General features: G+C 46.2%; 1 protein-coding gene across 8 annotated transcripts in view; it reads left to right on the top strand.

The window, feature by feature from the left end:
- The window catches only part of LOC139264565 (E3 ubiquitin-protein ligase HECW1-like), a 751381-nt gene that overhangs the window by 394034 nt on the left and 331815 nt on the right, over positions 1-25532 (top strand). For all 8 annotated transcript variants that reach the window (XM_070881227.1, XM_070881228.1, XM_070881232.1 and 5 more), the window contains 2 exons: positions 17480-17580; positions 19939-21336. In XM_070881227.1, coding sequence (XP_070737328.1) covers positions 17480-17580; positions 19939-21336 — 1499 coding nt within the window. The remainder of the gene's footprint in view (positions 1-17479; positions 17581-19938; positions 21337-25532) is intronic.

Raw genomic sequence — 25532 nt, 5'->3', positions numbered from 1 at the left:
AGGAGCCAGAGAGCTGACCTTATAAACCTATATAAGACAGTAAAAGGAAAACATTTGTCCAGGCAGAGTGATCAACACATGGAACGGATTTATGAGTAGGTTAATGTGGGCAAAAACTTAGTTTCATTGAAGAAACAGGTTGGTGCTGTAATGGGGACTTTAAAGTCTATCTGGAGGATGAGCTAAGATGAACTGAATGGCCTTTCTCATCTTTGTCTTTTTTGCAATCACTGTTTGCTTTCTGCATATTTCATGCTACTTTATCACTAGCCGCAAAAAAATGTTACGATTCTTGGGGGATAAAATTCTCCCCATTGTGTCTGCTGTAACCTTACTGATGTGATGGAGGAATTATTCCTGCTCCTCCTGACTCACAAGCAGTGCTGTAAAGGCACTTACCTTCTGGATCCAGCTCTTCTTGCCTCCTTTTACCTGCCAAGATTCCTGAGAAACTCGGCTTCCATGGGTTAAAAAAAAATCCTGTTAAAATGGAGGCACTCAGCCTCCTTAGAAGCTTTTAACGACCAACACACCTCTGGAGAGCGAATTGGTCACCTCTGTTAAAATCGGCAATGGGTGGGTTGGGATCAGGTTTGAGATCTTTAAAATCCACCCCTCCCCCCCGCTCCCCCCCAGTGTCTCTGTGTTAGGTCATTGATACTGTCTGAACATAAGTGGATGAAAGCAAGCTGTCTTCTTGATTGTATTAAGTGATTGTTTCCAGCATTACATTCAGCTTTATTGACTTTCTGATCAAAATATTTTCATATTAAGAATAATTTATTCTGAACAACAACAGGATCTTATTAACCTAACCAGCCCTAATGGAAAGTAAAATGGGCGACTAATCCTCTCCCATCCCATCAGTTTCTCATCGAGGGGGTGGGCGGGGGTGGGGCGTGGAGGGGGTAGGTTATATTATCTCCCAAGCTCCCACAGACATTTTGGTCATGAAATTCCTGTAGCGGTGATATTTTAACATTAAGTTAAATTGAGTAGCAAACTAAAAGTAAAAGCAAATAAGAGACCATGGTCAAAATATTCACTAGTAATAGGTATTATTAATATCAACAATCATTAAAGGGGATCATTTATGCACTGTATTTTATGGTAACTTTTAATAGAATATATTTTACAGCCACATGAAATGCATCCAATCAATGTCTTTTCAGAATCTGTCAATCTCACACCGAAATAATGAGACTGTAAACGGAAGCAAATACCACCGAAAGATCAGGCTGTACAATGCTGCAGTCATATCACGATTTACTTTGGTCACTTTGTGGGGACTAATTAAAAAAATCACTGCATATGTTCCTCTCGCTCAGTAATATGCATATTCATGTACAATGCTCACATGGACTTTTAGCCTTTTTTCCTAAAATTCATTTTTTTGCCACCAGTTGAACTTGCCACATGAAAGGAGAATATACAAAGGACGACATCCACATGTTTACTGAATTGACCTCTACAGAATTGGCTGTAGGATAAGCAAGTAGTTTTCAAAGCTGCCAGGCACAAGGCTGAATCAACATCCGATTTACCTGTGAAACAGCCAAGTGCAGTCCAGTCCAATGAGATTCATAACTATAAGTAAAATAAGCACATTCTTTTGACGAAGTAGCCCAATTATAAACACATTGGGCTGAATTTTAGTGGGGAAGGTGGGTTGGGGAGTACGGCTCCAAGGCGTACGGGAAACCTGGGAGAATGGATTTCCCGCAGGCCCTGCCATTGACAAACAATCATACTTGGGCATGAATTTCTGGTCCGCATATTACAGGAAATATGTGATTGCACTAGAGAGGGTACACAGGAGATTTAAAGAATGAAAGACTTACATTTATATAGTGCCTTTCACGATCACGGGACATCTCAAAGCGCTTTACAGTCAATGAAGTAATTTTTGGAGTGTAGTCACTGTTGCAATGTTGCCAAGACTGGAGAATTTTAGCTATGATTGAAAAGGCTGGAGTTGTTTTCTTTGGAACAGAGACTGAGGGGTGATTTAATTGAGGTGTAGAAAATTGTGAGGGGCCTAGATAGAGTGGATAGGAAGAATCTATTTCCCTTAGCAGTGTTGAGATTAACTTATTTCTCTGGTACTTCAAATAATCAGGATTGACTGCAAACCAATATGGTGGGTATATTGTGTTTAATCGGAATTTAGGATGGAATATAACACACTAGTTATATAGCAAAAATGTATGACCGTGACAAGTAGCTGGTACCGGCCAATTGGACGGATGGCTGGCATGCATGAACAGCTCCTCTTATTCATTCTCCTTCTTGTCTCACGTCTCTCTATCTCTCTCTCTCTCTCTCGCTCTCGCTCTCGCTCTCTCGCTCTCTCTTCTTGAACTACCCAAGAGTGTTAGACCAAAGTTAGCATGGTATTCACCCTTAGGAGTCCTTACTTCACTGTCTGCGCTAAGGGCTCTTCGGGTCTTGCTTTTATTCTCTTTTTAGGGGTGGACTTGGGGTAGAATATGGACAGAACAATTTAACCTATAGAAGTTCCCCTTAAAATAAGGTGCCCAATGGGATGTCGAGTTCTTTATCTAAACTTACAGATGAAGACCCTTCCTTAAGGGGTCCTATGTTTTACCCTCACGTATCTTTCTTGTTTATACATTTTGCAGACCAATCTATCTGGATCCCTCTTATCTCATCTGGCCCTGTCCTCCCTGGTGCAGCCAGTGCATGTACCAGGCACAACCTTGGGCCATTAAATCAGAGGCTCTAAGCTAGAGCTGTCTGCTCAACCAGCCGCTATCCAAACTATCTCTCCTTAATCTAACAGACCGTTCCATCCTGAGATGATACCTTAACTCCCTCTGTGTCCTTTATACTAATTAATTTTTAAGTATCTTCACAAGCAGTTCTGTTAAACAAATTCCAATTCCTACCTTAGCATTACAATATGGTTATTAGTAATAATGGAAGAAACATAGGTTGGGCCTTCATTGGCCAAATTAAAGATACATTAGACAGAGTCAAAATCCTAACTTACAATCAACAGACAGCTAGCAGCGAGCCTGGGAGGCAAGGCCATGCTGTGGGCCCTTGTGTGGAATGTTAAGCATCATCTAATCTAATCTAATCTAACTAAAAACACTTGGGCTTGAGTTTGGTGAAACATAAGTTCCGCTCAAGTACCGTCCAAAGGACCGCAAAGATTATGACGGTACTTTGGGCGGAAGTTTCATGAAAAAATATGGGAAAGACCGCCTGGCGACAAAAATGGGCCTTGCACACCGGCAGCGGGCAGTAGCTCCCATTCTGGGTGGCAAATGTGATCCTCAGCAAAGTACCAGCGAGTATAGAGTCAGGGAGATGGGAAACTGATAAAATAAAAAGTTTTCAAATCAATAAAAAAAAATATCAGAAATCCTTCAGGGGACTCCATCCACCTAAATCCTTGCAAAAGAAATAAAGAAAAGAAGTGCATTAATCTTTTTTTGCAGGTCTTCATACTTACCATTCAGGTAAGACCTGCCTCCACGTAGCGGTCTTTTTCCCCTGCTGGAGCGGAGAACCGCCCGGACCAAAATGGGGACGCAGCAGGTGGGAGGACTCTTGTGGGCATTGCACACCGGCGCACACCAGCGGACGGTACCTAGCGGTCTCTTCCCGCCGGCGTGAGGATCTGACGAGACTCGTTCGGAGGGGAGAGCGCCCAAAAACCATCGAGACCACTGAGAAAACTCGGCGGCAGCCGACGGTAAGTTGACCAAACTCGGGCCCTTTGTCTCAAACTCAAATACAACTTGTCCAGGAAACCAAAAATTTATGCAGTTCCAGTAAGACACAACTTATACATTAACCCCTTACTTGTCTCGAGCAAAAACATACAATCATTATAACACAGTATTATTCACGTCACAGTTTCATTCGCATAAGCATATACATTTTTAGGCACCCCTAATTTCTAGCAGCAGAGTTGTCAATAACCAGGGGGCATAGATTTAAAGTAATTGGTAGAAGGATTAGAGGAGAATTGAGGAGAGCGTTTTTCACCCAGAGGGCAGTGGGGGTCTGGAACTCACTGCCTGAAAGGGTGGTAGAGGCAGAATCCCTCATTGCATTTAAAAAGTACTTGGATATGCACTTGAAGTGCCGCAACCTACAAAGCTATGGACCAAGAGCTGGAAAGTGGGATTAGGCTGGATAGCTCTTTTTGGCCGGAACAGACATAATGTGCCGAATGGCTGCCTTCTGTGCCGTAAATTTCTATGATTCTAAGTAGGAAGCAGTCCTACCAGAGATGGGAAAGATTTACCATTCCTCTGAGTTAATTGAATCACTATCAGGTTTCCAAGCTACTACGAGGCTTAGAATAGAGTGCTGTCGGCCAATCCATAGGAAGAAAAGTTGATGAAATGATCAACCAATCGACTACAGTCACCTCAGGATAAATCACTCTTTCCTCTCTAGCTTGAAAATAAACAGCACTGTACAATGTTTTGGGTCAACAATCAAACTATGTTCAGCCTTAATCACTGTTTAGGGCAGTAAGCTATAAGTAGTGTAATGATATGTAGAAGTTGCATGCAGCCCTCTAGTGATCAGAGATGGGATGATATATAAATGCCAAGTGCTCAGAGGAGGTCGATTGTTGTAATATCATGTGTAATTGTTGATGGATCATGGAGAGAAAAAAAATAACATTTCCCACCTCAGTGCTGCACAAGCCAAAAATCATGAAAGGTTTTTCACAATAGCTTAAATAAATAAAGGAAAGAAGGGACTTGCATTTATGTAGTGCTTTTCACATCCTCAAAGCACTTCACAGCCAGTTAATTATTTTTGAAATGCTGTCATCTGTTGTCCTGTGGGAAACACAGCAAAATAATTTGCAAAGTCCCATCACAGTAAATTTGATAAATATCTGGTTAACCTATTTTGTTGGTGGTATTGGTTGAAGGATAAATGTTGGCCAAGACACCAGGAGAACTCCCTGCACCTCTACTCTAACGGCCTGGGATGTTTTACATTCACTTGAACAGGCAGATGGGGCCTTGGTTTAACATCTCATCTAAAAGATGACACCTTTGTCAATGCAGCACTGCCTGAGTACTGCACTGAAGTGTCGGTCTAGATTATACACAGAGGTCTTGGAGTGGGGCTTGACCCCACAAACTGTAACTCACTGGCAACTGAGCTAAATGGCAGTAACTAAGTAAACAATGCATATGATTGAGGTTCTTGTCCGTTAAACATACTGCTTCTGGGAGATCCAGTCAGCGTGCATTTACCTGAGCAAAATGAATGGAAACCAGCAATTGTTCTGTACAAAAGTAAGGCGGCAAAGTTTTATGTTACAACAACAAGGGCTGGATTTTCCACTTGAGATCGCTGGGCTATCGCCCATTTATTGCCCAAAAAGGCAGGCTATCGCCCATTTTACTTTAAAAATGGAAAGTTGGGTTGGAACATCGGCGAAAAGTTGCCGGCCCAACTTTCGTGTCACATCGCCGAGGTGATCGCTGAGGTGATCGCCCACACATCGCCCAACACAACTTTCAGCACATCGCCCACACATCGCTGGGCTGATCGCTCGCCGAGAAGATCACTGGACATCGCTGGAGAAAAGCTGCTCTTACCTGGCACTCCTCACAGAAGTGAGAGGCTGGTTAAAGAAGGGGCTTATAATTTATGGGTTATTTAAGGGCCTTAGTTACTGATTGATCCACTCACATTTATATTTATATTTATTTTAGTACAAAGGGCATTTATAGCATTAGTGATAGTGATAGGGTCTGTAACATTTCTACCATTACTTGTAACTGCTCACATGCTGGAGTCTGAAGTTGGATTTCGTGAATGGCCCAATCAAAGAGGTGGCAGACTAATGTGGAGGCGGAGGAGGAGAACGTACAACCGACAAATTTACAGGGAAAAGCAATCATACCTCAACTTGTCTGATAACACGTGCCTTGGGAGGTTGCGATTCTGCAAGGAGGTCATCGCTGAGATATGCCAGCTCATCAAAGGAAATCTGCAGTCTACCAGCACCATCAGGACCGCATTGCCCGTTGAAGTAAAGGTTACTGCGGCACTATCCTTCTATGCATTGGGCTCTTTTTAGGCTTCAGCTGGTGACATCTGTGGTATCTCTCAGCACGCCACACATTGCTCCATTCGACAGGTGACTCAAACCCTTTACGCTCGCAGGATGGACTTTATAAACTTCCCTATGACCAGGGAGGCACAGACCGGGAGGGCTTTGAGTTTCTTGAGAATAGCAAACATTAATGATTTAGACGAGGGGATTAAATGCAGTATCTCCAAATTTGCGGATGACACTAAGTTGGGTGGCAGTGTGAGCTGCGAGGAGGATGCTATTAGACTGCAGAGTGACTTGGATAGGTTAGGTGAGTGGGCAAATGCATGGCAGATGAAGTATAATGTGGATAAATGTGAGGTTATCCACTTTGGTGGTAAAAACAGAGAGACAGACTATTATCTGAATGGTGACAGATTAGGAAAAGGGAAGGTGCAACGAGACCTGGGTGTCATGGTACATCAGTCATTGAAGGTTAGCATGCAGGTACAGCAGGCGGTTAAGAAAGCAAATGGCATGTTGGCCTTCATAGCGAGGGGATTTGAATACAGGGGCAGGGAGGTGTTGCTACAGTTGTACAGGGCCTTAGTGAGGCCACACCTGGAGTATTGTGTACAGTTTTGGTCTCCTCACTTGAGGAAGGACATTCTTGCTATTGAGGGAGTGCAGCGAAGATTCACCAGACTGATTCCCGGGATGGCGGGACTGACCTATCAAGAAAGACTGGATCAACTGGGCTTGTATTCATTGGAGTTCAGAAGAATGAGAGGGGACCTCATGGAAACGTTTAAAATTCTGACGGGTTTAGACAGGTTAGATGCAGGAAGAATGTTCCCAATGTTGGGGAAGTCCAGAACCAGGGGTCACAGTCTGAGGATAAGGGGTAAGCCATTTAGGACCGAGATGAGGAGAAACTTCTTCACCCAGAGAGTGGTGAACCTGTGGAATTCTCTACCACAGAAAGTTGTTGAGGCCAATTCACTAAATATATTCAAAAGGGAGTTAGATGAAGTCCTTACTACTCGGGGGATCAAGGGTTATGGCAAGAAAGCAGGAAAGGGGTACTGAAGTTTCATGTTCAGCCATGAACTCATTGAATGGCGGTGCAGGCTAGAAGGGCTGAATGGCCTGCTCCTGCACCTATTTTCTATGTTTCTATGTTTCTATGTTTCCCCAAGGTGCAGGGAGCAACAGACTGCACGCATTTCGCCCTGATAGCACCTTTACTGGATGCGGAGGTGTTTCGTAACTGAAAGGGATTCCACTCCCTGAGTGTGTAGCTCGTTGTCGACCACAACCAAATAATCATGGCAGTAAATGCTAAATTTCCAGGCAGCATCCATGATGCACACATCCTCCGTGAGAACGGTGTCTCTGACCTGTTTAACAGTCAGCCACAAGGTCATGGTTGGATACTGGAGGATAAAGGATATGGCCTTGCCAGCTGTCTCATGACCTCCCTACGTAATCCCCAGGCGGAAGCCGACAAGAGTTACAATGAAAGCTACACGCAATATCGTCGAAAAGACAATTGGAGGTGCCTGGACCACTCTGGAGGCAGGCTACAATACCATCCTGACCAGGTCGCTGAGTTTATTGTAGTGTGCTGCATGTTGCATAAACTGGCTGTAAGGAGAGGACAACAATTGCTAGATGGGACTGCCGGTCCACCTCAGGAAGGAGTGGAGATGGAAGAGGCAGACGAGGAGGAGGAGGAGCCTGGTGAGGACCACGGGGAGGACAATCAGCCTAGCAATGAACCCATGCCCCCATGCCCCCACCGCCCGCAAGACTGGAAAAACCCCGTGGGAGTTACGCGGCTGCAAGACTGTTGCGCCAGCAGTTCATAAATGAACGCTTTGCATGAACTTATGTTGGGGACAGTCACAGTTACAGTTATGGAAAGACAACAATTGCAGTTGCAGTTGCAGTTCCGTTCCATTTTATCCTTGCCTGGCCTGGCCTGGCCATTGTTTCCCAACAGTTGTATTCATGTTTTACCTTACCTTACGTTATTAGAAGGCACTGCACAATAATTGTAAAGTGAAATAATTTTTTTTAATGATTTAACAATAAAATTTAACAATAATTTAACTGTAACACCCACCCACCTGTCCCCCCGCCCACCCCAACAGTGAACCAACAATAAATGTTAAAACCAACAACAATAAGAACAACATAACAATAATAACAACAATAACAATAACAACAACAATAAAGCACTCCCCTCCCTACCTGCGGCCATGTTTCCCTCCAGGTCCTTTACCCCCCCACCCCCGTGTCTTAACCGCTCCCCATCCGTTTTGGTCCCCAGGCACCGAGATGAGTCGGGCGTGCCGCGGGTGATGGCAAGACTTCCTGCGTGGGGGGGGGTTGACAGTGGCTCGATTGGCTCTTGGAATGTTGGAGGGGATGACGTAGCTGCAGAATCACCTTCCGAGTCTGAAGGAAGTGACTCGCTTGTGTGCAGGTGCTGGTGGTATGTACGATGGCACCTTGGGGTTCAGTGCCGTGTCCCGCCACTATCGCATGCTGCAAGGCATCAACAGAGGTGGTCGTCGCACACATCTCCCGGATCATCTGCTGCGTATCCTCCGAATTGCGAGCAGACGCCAGGGACATGTCTCTCGTGTATACCACGAATGCCTGGAGGAACTCGCGACTTATTGCGACACTCTCCATGTACAGTCTGGTTAAGCCCTTGATTCGATCGGCCAGAGGAGGCGTGTACTGACCTCGCTGACTCGACCTCTGTGGGGTTGTCATGAGCACTAACATGCCTTGGTGTCGCCGGCTGCAACCCGCTTGGTCCCGCTACTACTTCTGTCGAAGCCAACTTTATGGTCGCAGGTTCCACAGGTGATAGTTCCGTCAGAGCGATGCTAGGGACAGTTGATCCTCTGTATCCAAGATTTCCTCCTCTTGCTCCGTTGTCTGTTCATCGTCTTCCTCCTCCTCCCCAACCGTGGTGACGACCACCTGCAAGGATGCAGGTTGAGGTTCAGTAAGTGCCCGCTGTGCATGGGTGTTGTTGGGCCCGCAAAACACAATTGAGCTTATTAGAACGGAAGGGTACACATTCTTGTGCTGCGCTGGCATACGAAGGAGGAGCAGCACTACTACAATAAATGAGACCAAGAGACGTTACATAATAACGCATCACACGGGAGTACATTGTAAATCCAAGTTGAAATTTAGTGAACTCGAGAGTTGTGAAGGCTGGATCAGTCGGAGATAGACAGAATGATAAGGGAGTGAAGGTTTATGGGGAGCAGAGAGAAGGGGATAGATAGCCAGATGGCCTGCTCCTGCTCTTATCGCTTATGTTGTCAACCTGGGCGTTGCACAGAGGTTGCATAGGAATCAGGATAGCTGCATGCATAACATGACATTATTGGTATATTATAATTAAATGACGTTACATTACTTTAACACTGCTTGTCACATTACTCACGTGACGCAAGGGAAGGCTCTGCCTTACCACAGGTGGCCGACCAGTGCCGCAGCACGTTTCTCCAACTCGGTGAGCTGAGTTAGCTGTGCGGGCCCTCCTCCGGTCCGCCTCCGCTCCGCCCGATTCTTAGATATCTTCCTCTGCAAACATGACAGGAGCATGGCATAAGCTAATTGACTCGGTACTGTCATGTTTGTAACTACAATGTAACACCACTGTATTACTGTATACACTCAACACAGATGCACATCTTGACCACAGAGGGTGAACTTGTGGGAGACACTCCTTACCTGATCACTCAGGTATATAAAGGGAGGTCCCACGCAGAGTCATCACTTCTGGAGTGCTGTAATAAAGAGTTAGGTCACTGAGTGGCCTTGTCCCTGGGATGTGCCTCATATGGTTTCATGCTATAGAGTAAGGACTTTACATTGACGACGAGAAACAAGAATTCACGACCAACGAGAATGGCCACCGGTAGCACAGATGAACGGTACTGTGTTGGGGAAGACTGGGACGATTTTGTTGAGAGGCTTCAGCAGAGCTTTGTCACTAAAGAATGGCTGGGGGATGCAGCGGCCGACAAGCGAAGGGCTCATCTTTTGACTAGCTGCGGGCCAAAGACTTACGCGCTCATGAAGGACTTACTGGCACCCGAAAAGCCGGCGGAAGAGCTTTGAAGAGCTTAGCAAGTTGATTGGGGAGCACCTCAAGCCAGCGAGCAGCATACACATGGCTCGGCACAGATTCTACACCCACCGATATCGTGAAGGACAGAGCATACCAGACTTTGTAGCGGACCTCAGGCGCTTGGCCAGCCTCTGTAAGTTCACAGACGCCTGCAGGGGGGAGATGCTAAGGGATTTCTTTATCGAGGATGTCGGTCATGCGGGAATTTTTCGCAAGTTAATTGAGACCAAGGACTTGACCTTGGAAGCGGCGGTGTTGTTGGCTCAGACTTTCATGGTGGAGGAGGAAGAGATGAAAATGATTTACGCGCGCAATTCTGCCTCCAATGCGGCGATGGATCAGGGAGTCAACATCCTCAATGCTACTTAGAGCCCCGCAGGCAGGCAGGGGCAGCCCAACATTCATCAGGCAGTAATAGACCCCAAAGTAGGACCTCAACAGAGACAATGGCGGGCTGAACAGACGTTCACGCCATCACAGTGGATAATGCGGCCCGGGATGGGGCCATTGACACCCACTAATAGGGTACTTAAGAGCAGTCAGAGGGACAATCAGTGCAGAATTCCTGGCCACAACCCTTTTGTCCCCAACAATGGAAACTTTAACTGGCTGAGTGTGGGGCAAAAAAACTCAGCCAGATCTTGCAGGTTCCAACAGTTTGTCTGCAGAAACTGCAACCTCAGTGGCCATTTAGCTCGTATGTGCAGAAAGCCTGCAACCAGACTGATATAGGAGGCAGATGGACCAGAAGAGGGTTCTGTGAGGCAGAATGACTTTTGGGGCAGATCGATGGACGCCGAGGTTCAGCGGGTCCATGTGGCGACTATTCACAGTTCATACACCAGAACGCCACCAATGATGATGAGGGTTTTATTGAACGGTATCCCAGTACGCATGGAGCTGCACATGGGGACCAGCCAGTCACTCATGGGTGTTCAATAATTCGAGAAGCTATGGCCACTCAAAGCCAAATTCGACCCAAATTAGAACGTATCGAGACACAATTAAGGACTTACACCAAAGAAATCTTTCCGGTGTTAGGCAGTGCAATGTTGGCTGTCACGCACGATGGCTTAGTGAAACGGCTGCCGCTCTGGATTGTCCCGGGCAATGGTCCCGCACTGTTGGGGAGGAGCTGGTTAGCCGAGATGAACTGGAAATGGGGGGATGTTCACGCAATGTCCTCGGTGGAGCGAAGTTCGTGCTCACAAGTCCTACAACAATTTGAGTCACTTTTCCAACTGGGCGTCGGGACTTTCAAAGGCACTAAAGTAGTGATATACATCGCCCCGGACACCAGGCCAGTGCACCACAAAGCCAGAGCGGTGCCGTATGTGATGCGGGAGAAAATTGAGAGCGAGTTGGACCGGCTATTGCGAGAGGGCATCATCTCGCCTGTTGAATTCAGCGACTGGGTGAGCCCCATCATCCCCATTCTTAAAGTGGATGGCTCTGTCAGGATCTGTGGCGACTACAAGGCCACCATCAATCGGGTGTCCTTACAAGACCAATACCCGCTCCCAAGAGCGGAGGACCTCTTCGCCACACTGACAGGCGGCAAGTTGTTCACCAAGTTGGACCTCACTTCAGCCTATATGACCCAGGAACTGGCCGACGACTCTAAACTACTGACCACCATCACCACGCACAAGGGACTGTTTGCGTATAACAAGTGCCCGTTTGGCATTTGATCAGCGGCCGCGATTTTTCAACGCAACATGAAAAGCCTGCTTAAATCCATTCCTGGAATGATCGTGTTCCAGGACGACATTCTCATCACGGGTCGAGACACCGAGAAACATCTCCACAACCTGGAGGAGGGTAGGCCTGCGACTCAAGAAGTCTAAATGTGTGTTCTTAGCTCCTGAGGTTGAGTTTCTGGGCAGAAGGATTGCTGCAGATGGGATTCGGCCCACCGAATCCAAAACAGGCGATTCAACGAGCACACAGACCCTGCAACACATCAGAGCTGTGTTCATTCCTGGGACTGTTGAACTATTTCAGGAACTTTCTGCCGAACTTGAGCACATTGTTGGAGCTACTACACGTGCTCCTGCGTAAAGGTTGCGATTGGTTTTGGGGGGACTGTCAGGAACGGGCTTTTGATCGGGCGCGAAACCTACTGTGTTCAAACAAGCTGTTGACCCTGTACGACCCTTGCAAAAGTTTAGTTCTGATATGTGATGCATCGTCCGATGGGGTTGGGTGCGTGTTGCAGCAGGGTAATGCTGAGGGTCAGCTACAACCTGTGGCTTATGCCTCCAGGTCGCTCTCTCAAGCATGGGATGGTTGAGAAGGAAGTGCTTGCGTGTGTCTATGGTGTAAAGAAAATGCATCAGTACCTCTTTGGTAGGAAGTTTGAATTAGAGATGGACCATAAGTCACTCACATCCCTGTTGTCAGACAGCACGGCTATCAATTCCAACGCATCAGCTCGCATACAGCGATGGACTCTCACGCTAGCGGCCTATGACTACTCCATCCGGCACCGGCCCGGCACTGAAAATTGCGCTGATGTGCTCAGCAGGCTCCCACTGGCCACCACCGAGGGGGCAGCTGAGGAAAGCGCTGAGATGGTCATGGCTGTCGATGCCTTCGACAGTGCAGGCTCCTCTATCATAACCCGCCAGATCAAAATCTGGACAAACAGGGATCCCCTCCTATCCCTGATTAAGAAATGTGTCCTGACTGGGGATTGGGTGCCCACACACAGAGCATGCCCTGAGGAGGTCAGACCATTCCACAGACGGATGGATAAGCTCTCCATCCAAGCCGACTGCCTATTATGGGGCAGCCGGGTAGTTATGCCCCAGAAGGGCAGGGAGGCCTTCATCAGGGAACTCCACAGCGAGCACCCAGGCATTGTGATGATGAAGGCCATTGCCCGGTCACACGTTTGGTGGCCTGGAATTGATTCAGACCTGGAACACTGTGTTCGCAGATGCACGACATGTGCCCAGCTGGGTAATGCCCCCAGGGAGGCCTCGCTCAGCCCGTGGCCCTGGCCCACCAAGCTATGGTCACGCATTCACGTTGACTATGCGGGCCCGTTCATGGGGAAGATGTTCCTTATTGTTGTAGATGCGTACTCGAAATGGATCGAGTGCATCATCCTGAATTCATGCACGTCATTCACCATCGTGAAAATCCTACATGCGATCTTCGCAACCCATGGCTTGCTGGACATCCTGGTTAGTGATAATGGCCCGTGTTTCACGAGCTATGAATTCTGGGAGTTTATGTCGGGCAATGGCATCGACCATGTCAGGACTGCGCCATTCAAGCCGGCCTCCAATGGCCAGACGGAACGTGCAGTCCAAATCGTTAAGCAAGGGATGCTCAGGATTCAAGGACCCTCCCTACAATGCCGCCTGTTGCGCCTCCTGCTGGCCTATAGGTCCCGCCCGCATCGCTCACGGGGATCCCGCCCGCAGAGCTACTCATGAAACGGACACTCAAAACTCGGTTGTCCCTCATCCATCCAGTCCTGACCGACATAGTTCAGGGCAAGCTTAAGGCACAAAACGAGTACCAGGACCATAATTCGAGGGGGAGATGTATAGAAATAAATGATTCTGTATTTGTACTCAATCACACCATGGGGCCAAAATGGCTTGAGGGCATTGTAATTGACAAAGAAGAGAATAGGGTCATTGTGGTAAAACTCAACAATGGCCAGATATGCCGTAAGCATCTGGACCAAGTAAAAAAAAGGTTTAGCAATGACACGGAGGAACCTGAAGAAGACCATGAGATGGAGCTCACACTACCGCCAGTGAACATGCAACAAAAGCAATTAGAGGAATGCACAGTTTCTGAGGTCAGCCCGGACAGGCCGGAATCACCACAGGTGACAGACACTCACGTCAGTGTCCAACAACCAGAGCCCCAACTGCAGCGCTCCACGAGGGACGCAGACCACCTGAAAGACTAAACCTATGATCCCAATAAGACTTTGGGGGGGAAGGTGATGTCATGTTTGTAACTACAATGTATTACTGTATTACTGTATACACTCAACATAGATGCACACCTTGACCACAAGGGGTGAACTTGTGGGAGACACTCCTTACCTGATCACTCAGGTATATAAAGGGAGGTCCCACGCAGGGTCATCACTTCTGGAGTTCTGTAATAAAGAGTTAAGGTCACTGAGTCGCCTTGTCCCTGGAATGTGCCTCGTGTGGTTTCATGCTGTAGAGTAAGGACTTTACAGGTACTATCATGGAAAGACAACAGTTTCCAATGTTATATGCTAATAGAGTTTGTATCCACCATTGATGCATGGTTATAACAAAGATCGTGTTTAGGATCTAATGTTTGACACAAACATCTCTCTCGACTACAATCTCCATTGAAGGGCCCCTGGGGGTGGTGGGAATCAGGATAGCTGGTGATCTCGGCAATGACAGGAGCTAATGTCCCAAAATGTCCCAGGGCAGACAGTGAGCAAGCGCAGCTCTCCCCAGTCCAGGCTGGGTCACTGTGTAAGTGACAGCAGCCGGAGAGACTGACACATTGAGACTTAAAAAGGGCACAGGTTCCGAGCCCTGTCCAAATCTTAGCAGGGAATATATGCAAGATTAACAAGCTTAATTTCAATCTGGAGATTTATAACTACAATTTGCATCATTACAATTTAAAATCTATACTTACTCTTGTCGAAGCAATCAGGCTGTTCCAACACTTCCAGCACTGGTCAGATCCCCTGGCCTCATGGGATGCAGATGAGACGATGTCGGCGATCTCACCCCATATTTTATGGTAGGCCCGATGTGGAGGTTTCCCACACCCACCCCAGGTTAATTGGGCCCACTGGGAGAGCACCGCCACGACTAGGGCCTCGTTTGCCTCATCTGAGAAGGGTTTGGCCCTCCTCTTCCCCTCTTGCACATCCTGAAGACTATGTTCTAAATCAGACATTTTTTTATTGCCAAAAAACTCTTTTTCTCTCTCTATTTCTCTTTCTCTCTCCTCTCTGTCTCTGCCTTCCTCCTCTCTCTCTATCCTCTCTCTCTCTACCTCTCCCTTTGCCTTCTGCGCATGCGTGGATGACCCCTGACCTCCCGAATTGCGGGCAAACCTGTTTGCCAAAAAAAGTCACATGCGCAGAAGGCCGTTGCTTGTGAAGCCTTGCCTTCCACATCACTGAGGCCCGTTTATCATCGCTGGGCTATCGCCCCCCCCCCCCAAAAAAGCCGAAAGTCGCGATCCCAAAAATGAGCGATGTTCCAACGATCCTGAAGGCTGAAACATCGCTAAGGCTGGAACATTGCCCAGTTTTTGGGCCCTAGTGATGTAAGTGGAAAGCCTAGCCCAAGTAATTAACAATTGAGAAGGAAGTGAAGCAATCTTATCAAAACCTCGAAAGGATGGAGCCAGTGGCAGAAGAGCCAACTGAAGAAACTACAACACTGGAACAACAGTCTTAAACCTGAGGCTAGTGAAACAAAACAACAAACTAACCCTGAAATTAGGAAGAGAAAACCAGAATGGAGATACCAAAGCAGAATCGGAAGGCCATTTGATAGATTAGACTTATAATTTACCTGTACAGTAATGTAGAATTATATAGAAATTACAACTCAAAACTATTCTGCACAACCAGCCTGTGTTAGTATTTACCCTCCACACAAACAAATAACCATATAGTCCTAATATTGTCCTAATAATAATTCCCATGTTTAATTTTGCAATTAGGTGAATTTTGAGTTCAGTTTAAAAAAGTTTTCTGGAAGAAGGGGAAATGCAATGATGTATTAAAGATGTATATAGTCAGTAATGTGATTGATATATAAACACCATGGGGGGAAAATTGCCCTGCGCCCCGTTTCGGGAGGATATTTCAAAGAATTATCACCACCCGGCAGGATTCGGAGGGAAGAGACGGAAAATTTGGCTCTTTAACTCTGACACCGCCTCCCAGAGCTTTGGGGCACTGTTTGAGGTGGTACAGGGGCGGGTTCGGGTTGGGAGCGTGGTGGTGTTCACCACCGCCGTGCTGACCACGTCTGTGCGGCGGTGCTGATGTCAGCGTGACACGGACATACCACATCACGCTGATGTGTAGCAATGTCCCTCCCCTTTAGTTAAAGGGGAGGAATGCTGCGTGGCCTAATGAGGCCTCAGGGGCGCCCATTGTGCCCGACCAAACCCAGCGGCCGCTCACAGACTACAAACCTATACAGTTACTAGATTAGATCGATTTGTCTGGTGACACAAGTTATCCATCGCTAATGTGGTTATGGAGAAAGGGGCAATACTGTCAGATACCACAGAGCAGCCAGCACAGTTTGTTATGGAGTGGTAACCTTGATAGCTGGGCGTTTTTACACAAAATGTTGAGTGCTCACAATTTACATATCAGGTGACATGAAAATCACTTGCATTTTGATTTCTCAGCAATATTTCTAACTATTGTGCTTTTGTATTCACTCATAACTCACAGTTCTGGTTGCTGTAATCAGTTTGCTTGATAACCTCATGTAAATCAAAAACTGCTAAACTTATGCACACAAAATGTGACTCGTAGCAAGGTCGTGGGTTTTTCAAATAATTTTGAAGGATAGTTGCAAACAAAATAAGTATAAAAAGAGCTTATCCTGATTATAAACTGAAACTGTTACTATAGGGTTATAAGTATTCTAGGCCCACTGGAAGCAACAGTCTTATTTTAGGTACCCGCTTGATGTGCAGTCAAGTGTAAGTATTATTCTGAGGTAAACTTTTAAATTATAAACAGAAATACAAATGTGATTTTCCTAATATATATCATGAGTAAACATTCACCACACTAAGGACCAGCTGATGAATGTCCCTCTTTTGGTTGCAGCGCTCTCTGAGGCAGTGCAAGGCCCAAATGGAAGTGTAAAATGGCTGCTGCAGTGCCCAGTCCACGGAAGACATTTTAAATATCTGTCAAGTAATAGAAAACAGCAAGATGACAATGGGGTTTTCCTGCCAATGGGCAAGAAACCTAACGAGTGAATAATGTAGCCCATCGGCTCAATTGGTTGGGTTAACAATTGCTTTGGTAGCTATCAATCAAAGCAGAATATTAACGGTAGTTTATGTAACTGCTGGTCATCCAATGCCTTCCCAATGGCTACCAAAAAAAAACATTCCATGTGAATGTACTGAGTTTCTCTGCTGCATGCTTTGAATCATAATAAATCTTTGGCCTAGTTTCAAACTGCTGTAGTAAATGTCAAAATCTTGTTTTATTATTCATGTGGGGAGAGTCTATAATCATGTTTGTTTTCTTTCAGGGATAGAGTGGTAAGCTATACATTGGGCCGAAGGCTGCCAACAGATCATGTCAGCGGACAGCTGCAGTTCCGATTTGAGATAACGTCTTCAATTCATCAAGGTTGCTGTTTGTTTATTGACACAAATCTAAAAGCACCTTTTGATTACAGGAACTAATCTGATTTTAGCAGGACACTATAGAAACACATTACAGTATATCCAGTCGCTATTGGCAGAAAGTGAACTTAGTAACAGGATTAGGCCATTCAGCCCCTCGAGCCTGTTCTGCCATTCAGTGAAGTCTGGGCTGATCTGCAACCTAACTTCATATACTCGCCTTTGGCTTATGTCCCTTAATACCATTGGTTAACAAAAATCTATCAATCTCTCATTTAAAATTAACAATTGATCTCACATCAAATGCATTTTGAAGAAGAGAGTTCCAAACTTCTACCACTCTTTGTGTGTAGAAGTGTTTCCTAATTTCACTCCTGAAAGGTCTGGCTCAAATTTTTAGAATATGCGACCTAGACTCCCCAACCAGTGGAATTATATTCTCTCTATCTACCCTATCTGTTCCCCTTAATATCTTGAAAACTTCAATCAAATCACCCCCTAATCTTCTAAATTCTAGGGAATACAACCCTAATTTGTGTAATTTAACCTTTGAAGTCTGGGTATCATTCTGGTAAACCTATGCTGCACTCCCTCCAATATATCCTTCCTACGGTATGGTGCCCAGAACTGCTCACAGTACTCCAGGTGTGTACCAGAGCTTTGTATAGCTGCAGCATAATTTCTACCCCTTTGTATTCTAGTCTTCTGATATAAAGACTAGCAATTAATTAGTCTTTTTGATTATTTCCTGCACCTGTTCATGACATTTTAATGATCTATGTACCTGGACCCCCAAATCTCTTTTTTAGCTTTTCACCATTTAGAAAGTACTCTGTTCTATCCTTTTTAGGGCCAAAGTGGATGATCTCACATTTGCCTACATTGAAATCCATTTGCCACAGTTTTGCCCATTCACTTAATCTGTCGATAACCCTTCATAGTTTTATGCTTTTATTTACAGTGCCGACAATGCCGCCTATCTTTGTGTCATTGGCAAATTTGGATATGTGGCTTTCTATGCCATCATCTAAGTCATTGTGATTTAATTTAGTTTAATTTTTATGAAAGCAGTAAAAGCTTTGTAGAAGTATTCGAAAGAGAATTATTGGCTGGGTTCTGCCCAATCTGCAGATCACATCTTTTTTCTTGGAATAGTTGCCAAAAATCTACAGGGCATATCCTCAGGAATCAGCAACAGTGAATCAGCTGAGATCAGTATGATGATCAGAAGATTGAATGAGTTGGGTAGAGTCTGTGATAGAGCTGATTATACAGGGTGGCGGCCCTAATGTTCTTTTCCTGTACAATGCTTTTTTATGTTATATTCTCAAAATAGGAAAGAAAATGTTGGTAGTTATGTATAGGTGTGATTATTAGATGACTGATTAGTACTCACACCCGTTTCCTGTACCTGGTAACTGATACTAAATGTTTCTAGCATACATTGAAAATGTTCAACAACACAGCATTTTACTAAGTGAACTAGTAACGTCAAGTGGCAGAGAGCAGGTTCCAGCCCTTTCTTGGGGCCCATGTCCTAAAGGTCTAAATATTGGTTTTCGAGGTTATAGGGATAGATATAGAAATCATCAAATACCACATGGGATACTATGGTTCTATATTGCTGAGGTGTGGGCAATATTCTTTATGGAGAGCAGGAGGTCATGGTTGGCTAATGTAGATGTATCTCTGAATGAATGACCTTTGAATTATGGAGTATTTATGCAAAACCTTCCACTAGGACAGAAGCATAACTAGGTTTCAAGAGTTGGGAGAGGTTGGTCGGACATAATTCCTTTATTTGGAGTGTGGTGGGAGACTGGGGCATAATCTATCCCCCTTCCAATTATCTAGCCCATGAACACATATGCTCTATCTTCTCACCAGTGGTTGAGAAAATGGTTGGTTTACAGTCTGAGGTCCGATAACTTGTACACTCCTTCTCCTCCTGGCCTCACAAAAATGTTTTCCCCAAATATTCTGGGTGTTTTCCTGAATGGCCACCATGTTCCACGTATTTGTACCTAAAAATCATAAATGGGTGTGTAGGAACCCAGTTTGAAACAGGTGGGAGTGCTGCTTGCTCGTTTACAAGCCCGCCTAAAAATTGCATCAGACAAGCCTTGGACATCAATGGGGCGACTGAGATTTTCAACTACCGGTTCCATTCAGGCAAATAACGTATGGCCAGCAGTTAGAAAGCACCATCATGATCTGCCTTTTCTCTTTATGGATGCTTATTAACCTGCTGTGTTTCCAGCATTCGTTGTTTTTAAAAGAAATTTAACTATATAGGCTTCATATGGAGCAGTCTATGTTGAGGTGCTTTCATTTGCTAATCTTTATATCTGACACTTTTTAGATGATGAAGATATTTCAGCCAGTAACGAAGCAGAATCAGCTGAACAGCAGGAAAATCAGATGACGGACCTAACCGAGCAGGCCAGTTGTGAGTCCCAGAGTATTGGTGCTACAAACTTGGCGACCGAAGAGGTTGAGCAGTTGAATGAAAGTAAAAGTAATGCGAATGGTGTGGATTTAAGGGGCCCAGACAACAACACGAATGCTGTGAATGTGAGTAGAGCTTCACCACTCAGTGAAAATGAGAATGGAATTGATGAGCACGACAAAGAGAATTCTTTACCAACAGACACACTGGGTCTCAGGGAGTCTGCAGCAAATGTAGCTCAGTCATCTCCTACTGATTTATCCCAACCTCAAGCTGACGTGGTTTTGGATGGAAGTTCACAGACTGAAAGGGCAGCTGATATCACTGTCACTCAAGGGGAAGATGAGTGTTCTGCTCAATCGGTACTTGATGTCAAGGCTGTTGCTGAAGACATCTGTGAAGTAGAAGGGAATGAGACTGGTGTCGACAATGGTGAAACTTCATCTCAGCAGGAAGACAGTACATTAATATTGAGGAGAACAGTAAGGAGGAAGGTTAGGCCGTTCTCGCTGCCGGTTTCTGAGCTGGAATCCGTGATTGCCTCAGCTTGTGGTTCAGGGGAGCCAGAAACCCCTCGGACCCACTACATCACACTGCATCGCCTGCTCCATAGCTTGCCTTCTGCTCAACTAGAAGATGATGATGATGATGATGCCCAGGAAGAGACAAGTAACAATTTTGCTTCTCTAGAACCACTGGAAAAAGAAATTGAGGACAAGAATGCACCAAGTGAAACAGATACAACAGAGCCTCAAACTAGTTGTGTCTCAAGTGAACCCAGCAGTGCCGGGCGAAGGACACTGCCTCGCAGTGCATCAGTTGAACATCTTTCTGAGTTAAATCAGATCCTAGAGAAAGATCAGCAACAAAATCAAAGTGAGACTGAAACAAATGCCACACAGCAGGTAAATAATGAGTGGGACATCTGTGATACACCATGTTGTAGAACTTCCTGTTACAGCACTTCTTGTTACAGCACTTCCTGTTACAGTACATCCTGTTACAGCACTTCCTGCCAAAGCACTTCCTGTTATGATAGTACAAATCAGTACTCCTCAAGCCATACAAGGTTCTCCTCAATTGACAGTGCACGGCTGTCTGAAAGTACAGTTTTCTCTTCACAAGAAGAAGAAGAGGAGGATGAAAACAGTGCATTTGAGTCAGTGCCAGATTCAGGACATAGCCCTGAGTACTGTGAGAGGGAACCAGCAGACAGCGTCATTCAGTGGCCAGAAGAGCCTGCAGCCCAAGCACCAGAAAGGGCAGTGGTAAATGAAGAGCCAGCTGCAGGACAGAGCAACAGAACGCAAGGTTAGAGTCATAGATATACAGTATATGTACATTGAATGGTATCCTGTAAATCCCACAACACTTTCATGTTAAAACTGGCCATTTAAGTCTGGGCAATAAGGAGCCAGTTTATAAATCTACATAACATTTACATCTCTTTTCTCTTTCTTTCCCTCTTCCTTTTATTAATAATGCAAGAAAATTGCTTTTTAACAGGATGCCAAGAGCTATTCTTAATATATTCTGGAGTAGATAACCTGTAACTGAATTGATAAGTTACTGAATGGTTAGAACTGCTGGTGGGGTTTATTGTTGGTGAATGTTATGGCGGGTAGCTACTTGTGCCCAAAAAACAATAAAAAGTGATCTTCTCAATCGTGCACAGAGTAAAGGCCTAAGAATAGAAAGGGAAGAGCTGACAGCAGTGATGGTAACCCAAGAAGCCTCTGTGACCGCCCCACACGCTGCCTCAACTTGATGCGTTTCATAGTTCCCAAATCTGCCACTGTCACTGTAGAATTGCAAATGCCATTATTCATAAATAAAGGACTATTTGCATCATTTTCACCTCTTCGAATGAAAATGGATTTTCTTAGGAAGAAAATTGCTCTTTGATGAAGAAGTCTAGAAACCGACTTAAATACATCACAATAAAATGTGTGGTCCATAATGTTGAAACAAATACACCATGGACCAATAATGCAGTCCTGGCACAGTGCTGCTAGGGCTACTGCCCCTTCAATATTGTCGTCGAAAGACTTTTTGGTGTGTAGCCTATGATACGCTGTGAAGACCAAAAGGTGCATACTGTACAACTGTACCACAGCTCAGGCACTCCAGCATATTATGGGGCTGAATTATTTTGGAGGCCTTGCACAGGCTTCCAATGCCCTATCTGTTGACTGGCCACATTTTTCTGCCTTGAACACTTCAGGCTGATTGAAGGCCACGGGCCTCCACATCTGATGTGGATATATACCCATGGGCAGAGATACCGGAGAAATTCACATCTTTGAAATTTTGTTTGGTTCGGTGCGGTGTTCTGGTCGGTTGCGGGGCGGAAGTGTTCTTGCAGCGGGTCATCCGCCCCGACCTGTCAGCGCGTTGCGGACGTGCTGCGTCGCGCTGACCCGTCACATCGTCCCACCCCTTCAGCTAAAGGGGAGGGCTGCTGCGAGTTCTGCAGCTACTTTAGTGGCAAACACTGGGCCACCAGGGAGGGTTTCAGCCTGTGGCCTGGCACCCAAGTTCGCAGCCCAGCCGAACCCATAGCCATAATTGTCAGCCTGACAAAAGAAAATAACATGGCATCACTGGCAGCAACACCTCCCTTTTAAGGGCGGCCACACCGCCAAGCCACAGAGAGTGTACGACAGCAAAAGCTGTCTGGGGCACCGACCGGCGGCAGGGCCGCTCCCTTGGGGCAATTCCGGGAAGGGGGCAATTTCCCGAGGGGCAATTTTGAGAAGAGGTTGCCACCAGTCGGTAAGGGGTCGGCGCGTGCACGCCGCTGCGGGAAACCGGGTGGAGCGGTCCCCTACACCACTGCAAACCTGAGGAAGGGCAATTTTAATTGACCCGTGGCCATTGCTTTCAGACAGCCAGAGGCTTTGTAGAAAGGGGTAATTTCAATGCTATAGTATTTTGAAACAAATAAATTCTAACCTGAACATAATGAGGGAGCATCACAAACCTTTGGAATTCATTGGGTGCGAAATCAGATAGCCCCAAAAAATGGGTGCGGTGATCACGATGCGCAATTAATCTGTGTCCATTCATTACAATGCAGGCAGCATAGCAACTTCGGGCTGCAAGCTCATTATAAGAATTTCAGTATGCAGCCAGCACTAACCATGCTGTTCATTGTCTTCGCACATCAGTATAGGGCCCAAAATCGGAATATGGTAACACGAGTTAAAGCTTGCCTGCACTGCTTAAAGTTTGCTTGCACCTCCTTAAAATGGAGGTCCATTGCAGTTGGGGCAGGAGCTGGCAGTGGATCTGGAAGTGAATCTGACCTGGGAAACAGTGAAGAATGGCACAACATGGGAGAGAGCAGGCTCCCAGGTTTTCTGACATGGCACTGGAGGCCTTGATGGAGGAGGTGGAAAGGAGGGGAGATGTCCTGTATCATAGGGGGCCAGGAGGCCCTCCAGACATGCTCAGAAAGCAGTGAGATAGATAGCCATGGGGTCAATGGCTGGAGTCAAGCCCAGAGGACCCTGGATGCAGTGCCACAAGATGTTTAATGACCTCACACGAGTGGTCAAGGTCAGTGACTACATTTTCAAATGTCATATCCCACCAACTACATCATTAGCCTGAACCACTCCTCAACGCAACACCATCCCCACCACTCACCCACCAATAATCTCTATCAACCAAGACTCATACCTAACAGTCATGAGTTCACCTCACCCTCACCTACTTAGCACTGCTGCAAGCCTCACACCCACATCTCACAGCTTGCACACACTGCCAGTTATTCAACCATGACAGCCACATCACCCAAACAGATTACATGACATTCACTGACACACTTCCCTCTCTCCTGCAGGACAAGGTGTCACACAACTGGGGGCAGCAGGAGCTAACCAGCAGGGGACAGGCGCACCTACATGTCCTAACCCCATGGAGGATATGGTGCTGGCTATTATTGGAGTGACCATTGCTGAGCTGAAACCATCGAAGATGAAAGTATCTTCATATCTAATCCTCCTTCCCACAACCCACTTCCCCCTCATCCCACAATCTCATCTGATTTACAAGCTGCAGATGGTGTAAGCATGCACCTCTTACATTCCACGCTCCTCACCACCACCCTACCCTTGTGCCTTTCTCCTTTCAGAGACCCAAGAACTGCAACCTGCCCAAACAGTGCTGGAAGAGCAAGAAGACAGTGATGATAAAGATACACTGTCACTCGATTTGACACTCACAGCCATCAGCTCAGATATTGACACTACGCATAATTTAGAGGACAGTATTGCGGCGGGATCTGCACATGGTGAGACACCGGGCACGAGTGGCCTTCGGCCAGGGCAGGGGGCAAGGATAGCGCAGGTGCCAGCTCACTGGTGGGTGAGGTCGCACTCGAGTTCTGCTGCAGAAGACTTAGATGAGCACCTTGATGGGGCAGGCTACACAAGAAGGCTGATAGGTGCACAATGAAATGTTTGGTGCATTGGGAAGTCTGCATCCAATGTCAAGGAGCACGAAGAAGTCCAGCACCAACTAGGCACAGGACTTTGTGCATAGCTTGGAGCCCATCCTTTCCAGCATGGAAGTTGTGGCCAACTCCATTAGCACACTTGTGGACCCAACCATGTGCAGCATCTGATGGCCGATGTCTCAGCTTCCATTGCAGCACGAGCTTAGACTGCTGCGATCATGGCTGTGGATTACAGTGTTAAAAATGGCTTGCAGGGTGTCACGGCAGTCCAGTAATCTGTCGTCCAACAGATAACTAGGCTCTCAGGATGATGCATGCATCCTCCCACCACTGCCACTCTATCAGTGCCTTGCTGTTATCTGTCAGCTAGCCTACCTAGATGGCTGCATCCCAAAGCCGAGAGAGTGCAGTCTGCAGCCAGGCCTTCTAGGCCCAGAGCTGCTCGAGGTCGTCCTCCAAGGCCACTTGCAGTCTCCTCCAATGAAAGTCAGCAGCCTTCCACCAGCCATGCTGCAGCCACCAGGGTAGCACTGTGTAGGAGCACAAAGACAGGCAAAGGCACATGGAAGAAAGGCACTAAGGGAATGTACAAGGGTGATTAGTTTACGTTTGTATGTAATATGTCATGCTTTGATTTATAAATTTGGTTTGAAATATTTATTTTGTGTTGGATTTTATTTTTGCATTGTGCCCAATGTGATGGTCAGTGACAGAGGGAAGGTAATGTGTGGGACTATTGGTGAATGGGGAATTGTGGTTTTGTTTACTGGTATCACAGTTCGATGAGTTCATCACGACAAGCCTGAGCAGAAGGATGCTGTCTAGGTTGCCTCCTCCCTTCCTCCTCAGCTGCTTGCCATATAGCTGGTGGCAAGGGCTGTGCCCTCATGATGGCGAGGTTGTGCAGCATGCAGCAGACCACCACGAATCTTGACACCTGCTCTGTTGAGTAACCGCAAGGGCTTCTCCAGTGCGGTCCAGGCAGCGGAAATATTGTTTCAGCACGCCAATGGTCTGCTCTATTGCATTTTGTGTGGAGCATTGC

This window comes from Pristiophorus japonicus, chromosome 5, assembly GCF_044704955.1.
Source record: "Pristiophorus japonicus isolate sPriJap1 chromosome 5, sPriJap1.hap1, whole genome shotgun sequence".
NCBI classification, from domain to species: domain Eukaryota; kingdom Metazoa; phylum Chordata; class Chondrichthyes; family Pristiophoridae; genus Pristiophorus; species Pristiophorus japonicus.
The sequence above is the reverse complement of the archived record's forward strand: the minus strand, read 5'-3'. Positions and strand labels throughout refer to the sequence as shown.